The following is a 6,189-nucleotide window of genomic DNA, read 5'->3' as shown; positions in this document are numbered from 1 at the left end:
TTATGAAATATAGGGTATATATAGAAAGGTGAAGACTTTCAAAGCACAATTCAATGGGTAGCTATAGAGCACATTTCAAAGAATGTTATAGGTTACAGTTCCACCATGTCATTTACCTCCTTTTGGCTATCCAACTCCCCAGCATCTAAAAATATGTATATATTTATATAACATTTCAGTATTCATAGACCTTTGTTGAACCTTATCTTGTTTGTTGCTACACTTTCCTCTCACTTAATCTTTTTCTCCATCTTTAGGGGTGTCTAGGCAGTGACCACCCTAACTTGTTCATATTGCAAGGGGGTGTCAACAGTATGGGGAAGGGGACTGTATCTGATTGTCATTCTTAAAGAGGCTATTGCCTCTGTGTTTTAGGACTTGTCTGGCATAGGAACACTCTGGTGGATTTAAGTTTCTGAGAGAGAAAACTTGGTGAGTGAATCTTTTATAGAATCTCAGGTAGGAACCTAGGTATTTGGGGACTACTTTTGGTAAGGGCATGGCATACTGTAGCCTTTTGGGATGTCTAGCTGGAGCTTGCATAAGAGAAACCTCCAGGATAGCCTCTCAACTCTATTTGGGATCTCTCAGCCACTGTAACCTCAGCTTGTTACCTTTCTTTTTCCCTCTTTTGGTCAAGTAGGCAATTTCAATCCCCTGGGAGTCATGTATCTCGTGGGGAGGAGGTTAATGAATTTATTTGCTGAATTGGGCTGAGAGAGAGAAAGGTCACATCTGAGCAACAAAAGAAGTTCCCTGGGGGTGCCTCTTATGCATAATTAAAGGAAGGCTCAGCCTCCCATTTACAGCACTGAGTTTCACAGGAGCAAGTCTGAAGTTGAGGACCTGATTTATTAAGTAGTGGGTTCCTAATTTCACTTAATATATTTTCTATTCCAAATAAATGGTAAGCTTCTGACATTATCTTCACTTAGTTGTTCAATCATCTTCACTCTCAACTTTAGACAACTGTCATAACATAAAATATTTCAGAGCTCTTATCAGCTGTCAATTATTCATCCCTAGTATTAGTGTAGTGTTGGTAAGATATACCTATTAAATATATAGTCTATAATATGTAATGGGTGGTTTTTCCCTATAACACTTTGTTGTTAACTGTCTGCACCAGTGTTATACATTATAAGTATATCATGCTAACACTTATTTAGGTTTGTGGTGCTACTCTGTGGGTTACATGCCTTTAAACAACCATTTACAAACATGTTCATTTTCAGTGTGTCACTGATACTTATAATCCCATTAATGAACCACAGTCACATCTGACCGTTCCTGTACCATTCAGTTCACCCTCATTATCATATCTGTACATATTAGATTGTCTTTCCCCCTTCACTAGATTCTGTCTGTCTCTAGGTCCCCTATATTCTACATTATAAGACACTTCATTTACTGTACATTTTTCATGGAGTTCACATTAGTGGTAACATACAATGTCTCTCCTTTTGTGTTTGGCTTATTTCACTCAGCATTATGTCTTCAAGTTTCATCCATGTTGTCATACGTTTCATGACCTCATTCCTTCTTATTCCTGCATAGTATTCCATTGTATGTATATACCACCACAATTTGTTTATCAGCTCATCTGTTGAAGGAATTTGGATTGTTTCCATCTCTTGGCAATCGTGAACAAGGCTGCTATGAACATCAGTATGCAAATATCTGTTTGTGTCAAATCTTCCGGGTATATAGCAAGAAGTAAAGTTGCTGGATCGTAGGGTAACTCAATATATAGTTTTCTGAAGAAACTCCAAACTGTCTACCACAGTGGCTGTACCATTCTACAGTCCCACCAGCAATGAATAAAAGTTCCAATTTCTCTACATTCTCTCCAGCATTTGTAGTTTCCTGTTTGTTTAATGGCAGCCAATCTAATTGGTGTGAGGTGATACCTCATTGTGGTCTTAATTGGCATCTTTCTAATAGCTAGTGAAGATGAACTTTTGTTTATGTGTTTTTTAGCCATTTGTATTTCCTCTGCAGATAAATGTCTTTTCACATATTTTGCCCATTTTATAATTGGGCTGCTTGTACTATTCTCATTGAGTTGCAGAATTTCTTTATATATATATATGCAAGATTTCAGTCTTTTGTCAGATACATGGTTTCCAAATATTTTTTCCCATTGAGTTGGCTGCCTCTTCACCTTTTTGACAAATTCCTTTGAGATACAGAGGCTTTTAATTTTGAGGAATTCCCATTTATCTATTTTTTCTTTTGTTGCTTGTGCTTTGGATGTAAGGTCTAAGAAGTGACCTCCTAATACATGTTCTTGAAGATGTTTCCCTACATTATCTTCTAGGAGTTTTATGGTCCTGTCTCTTATATTGAGGTCTTTAATCCACTTTGAGTTAATTTTTGTGTAGGGTGTGAGGTAGGGGTCCCCTTTCATTCTTTTGGATATGGATACCCAGTTCTCCCAGCCCCATTTGTTGAATAGACTATTATGTTCCAGTTCAGTGGTTTTGGGGGCCTTGTCAAAGATCAGTTAACTATAGATCTGGGGGTGTGTCTCAAATTTCTCAATTTGATTCCATTGATCAATACATGTATCTTTGTGCCAGTACCATGCTGTTTTGACTACTGTGGCTTTATAGTAAGCTTCAAAGCCAGGAAGTGTAACTTCTCCTGCTTTGTTTTTCTTTTTTAGAACATCTTTAGAAATTTGAGGCATCTTTCCCTTCCAAATAAATTTGATAACTAGCTTTTCCAAGTCTGCAAAGTAGGTTGTTGGAATTTTGATTGGAATTGCATTGAACCGGTAGATCAATTTAGGTAGGACTGATGTGTGAATGGTGTTTAGCCTTCCTATCCATGAACATGGAATATCTTTCCATCTCTTTAGGTCCCCTTTTATTTCTTTCAGTAAAGTTATATAATTTTCTGTGTAGAGGTCTTTTACATCTTTGGTTAAGTTTATTCCTAGGTGCTTGATTTTTTGTAGTTGCTATTATGAATGGAATCCTTTTCTTGAGTTTCTCTTCGGTTAGGTTATTTCTAGTGTACCTTACTAACTTATGCGCATTCTAGGAACATTACTAAATTATGTGCATTAATCTTGTATCCCACCACTTTGCTGAATTTATTAGCTCAAGTAGCTGTTATTGATTTCTCAGGATTTTCCAAATATAAGATCATATCATCTGCAAATAATGACAGTTTTACTTCTTCCTTTCCAATGTGGATGCCTTTTATTTCTTTGTCTTTTTGGATTGCTCTGGCTAGGACTTCTAGCACAATGTTGAATAGTAGTACTGACAGTGTGCATTCTGGACTCAGTCCTGATCTTACAAGGAAGACTTTCAGTCACTCAACATTGAATATAATGCTGTCTGTGGGTATTTCATATATGCCCTTAATCATACGGAGGAAGTTTTGTTCAATTCCTACTTTTGAAGTGTTTATTTTTTTTTTTAATCAAAAATGGATGCTGAATTTTGGCAAATGTTTTTTCAGCATCTATTGAGTTGATCATTTAACTTTTCCCTTTTGGTTTGTTAATGTATTATATTACGTTGATTGACTTTCTTATGTTGAACCACTCTTGCATGCCTAGATCTACCCCACTTGGTCATGGTGTATAATGTTTTTAATTTGACTTTGGCTTCCATTTGCAAGTATTTGTTGATAATTTCTTTATCAATATTCATTAGGGAGATTGGCCTGTAGTTTTCCTTTCTTGTAGTATCTTTATCTGTTTTTGATATTAGAGTGGGGGTTAGAGTCATAAAATGAGTTAGGTAGTGTTCCATTTTCCTCAGTTTTTTTTTTTTTTTTTTTCCATTCATAAAACTTTTATTCCGCTTACATCAACTTAATACACGTGTTCTTAACAATTATGCTTGGATTGTTCAAGAAAATTTCATAAGACATTAAACAAAGCTAGCCATCATCAAGTTATTTCCCTGTTAACTATTTTTACAGCACATGCATGTTAGGCAAGTATCAAAAAAAAAAAAAATCACAAAAGCAAAAAACCTAAAAAAAAGTTAAATACATGGGTTTTTTGTTTTACTGCTGTGCTTGATATACACACAGTAATGGATATCAAGCAACTCATTTTTACTGCATCGTTACTTGTACATTTGTTCTTAGGTTGCCTAAAACAATTAAATACAAATAAAATGAGTGTAGCAAAAATAATGAAAGCAAACAGCAGGTAACTTTACAAATAATGGAATGTGAACCGTTTCTGCCCTTCTTCAGAGTAAATTGGGTCACAACTTTGTCTAAAGGAACATTTCTGCAGCTGTAGTCAAAGGTATGCACATTGAGACTGTGTATTCCACAGATACACATGGTTCAACATGTAATATCTGTGGGGTATCTTTTCTACCACAGCCTTGAAAGTGCTCTAAACCTTAAAGTACCCACAATAACTACACTTGTGACTGAAACCAATTATCCCTTTTATCCCCCACTAGGACAAACCAATATGTAGGCAGTTTTCTTTGCTTAGACATGGAAGCAGTTTTAACACTGGCCCTTGTGAAGCCATAATGTACCAAAAGTACTATGCCAAACATTTATAACTTGTATAAAAATTCCACTTCCCCATATTGGCCACCTCAAGATGAAAACAGATAACTCTCTAATGTTAACTGGCTCTACTCCCCTAATATTAAACATAAAAACCACATGGGAAATACAGAAATTCAAATAGAAGTAACATAAACCTGTCATAATCGTAAACAAAAAACTATTTGTGGGACAGCATGGATGACAGGTGGTCTACTGTGTAGATTTTAGAATGAGGCAGACAAAAGTTGGAAGGCCAGTTAATTTTCCCCTCCATCTCCTGCTTCAGCTTCATCTCCTTGGGTATCCGATGTCCACAATGTCAAGTTGTCTCTCAGTAATTGCATTATTAGCATGCTGTCTTTGTATGACTCTTCACTTAATGTATCAAGTTCAGCAATGGCTTCATCAAAAGCTGTCTTTGCAAGAGAGCAGGCTTTCTCTGGGGAGTTCAGAATCTCATAATAGAACACAGAAAAGTTAAGGGCTAGACCCAATCTGATAGGATGCGTAGGTTGCATTTCCTTTTTGCTGATTTCAAATGCTTCTTGGTATGCTTGTTGTGACTGATCCACAATCCCTTTCTTGTCATCACCAGCAGCAACCTCAGCCAAGTAGCGATAGTAGTCTCCTTTCATTTTCAAATAGAAGACTTTGCTCTCTGCTTGTGAGGCATTGGGGATCAAGAACTTTTCCAAAAGAGACAGTACATCGTTGCAGATATCTCTGAACTCGGTCTCAATTTTCTCTCTGTATTCTCGAGCCATCTGCTGATTTTTCTCAGCACCTTCTGTCTTTTGCTCAATACTTGAGACGACCCTCCAAGATGACCTACGAGCTCCTACAACATTTTTATAAGCAACTGAGAGAAGATTTCTCTCCTCATTGGATAATTCAGCTCCTTGCTCAGTTACAGACTTCATGTAGGCTGCCATGTCATCATATCGCTCAGCCTGCTCGGCCAGTTTGGCCTTCTGCACCAGCTCATTTTTATCCATGACTGGATGTTCTTCTCATCTTTGTTCAGAAGCTCCTAATTTCACATAAGGTCAAAGCACATTTGGTCAAGAGGCTGCCTGAACAACCAGCCCTTATCTTGCTTGGCCAGGATCTCAACTCCAGTTTCCAACATCACTACTGATCCAAAAGTAAGCATCTTTCATCCTTTAGGGAAAAGAATGTCTGTATCTGGAGTAGGAGGCGGTGGACAGACCGGGCTCGGCAGTCTCTGGGCGGCGGCCGCAGCGAGGCTGAGACTCTGTCCGTGGATCTAGCTGTTCACAGGCTACTTTCCTCAGTTTTTGAAAGAGTTTGAGTAGGAATGGTGTCAGTTCTTTTTGAAATTTTGGTAAAATTCCTCTGTGAAACCACCTGACCCTTGGCTTTTATTTGTAAGAAGCTTTTTGATGACTGATTGGATCTCTTTACTTGTGATTGGTTTGTTGAGGTCTTCTCTGGTTAGTCTAGATTGTTTACATGTTTCTAGGAAATTATCCATTTCCTATAAATTGTCTAGTTCGCTGGCATACAGATTCATAGTATCCTGTTATGATTTTTTAACTTTCTTTGGGATCTGCAGTAATGTCCCCCCTTTCATTTATTATTTTCTTTATTTGGATCTTCTCTCTTTTTGACTTTGTCAGCCTAGCTAAG

The 6,189-nt window shown here is 37.3% G+C and overlaps 1 protein-coding gene across 1 annotated transcript; it reads right to left on the bottom strand.

The window, feature by feature from the left end:
* Positions 1–4,796: 4,796 nt before the first annotated feature.
* LOC119528699 (14-3-3 protein zeta/delta-like) lies at positions 4,797–5,540 on the bottom strand. The gene has a single exon (XM_037828988.1). The coding sequence runs from the start codon at positions 5,532–5,534 to the stop codon at positions 4,797–4,799; it is 738 nt and encodes a 245-aa protein (XP_037684916.1). The 5' UTR covers positions 5,535–5,540.
* Positions 5,541–6,189: the final 649 nt, after the last annotated feature.

This window comes from Choloepus didactylus, chromosome 3 (assembly GCF_015220235.1).
Source record: "Choloepus didactylus isolate mChoDid1 chromosome 3, mChoDid1.pri, whole genome shotgun sequence".
Taxonomy (NCBI): domain Eukaryota; kingdom Metazoa; phylum Chordata; class Mammalia; order Pilosa; family Megalonychidae; genus Choloepus; species Choloepus didactylus.
This window is presented reverse-complemented; position numbering and strand designations above follow the sequence as displayed.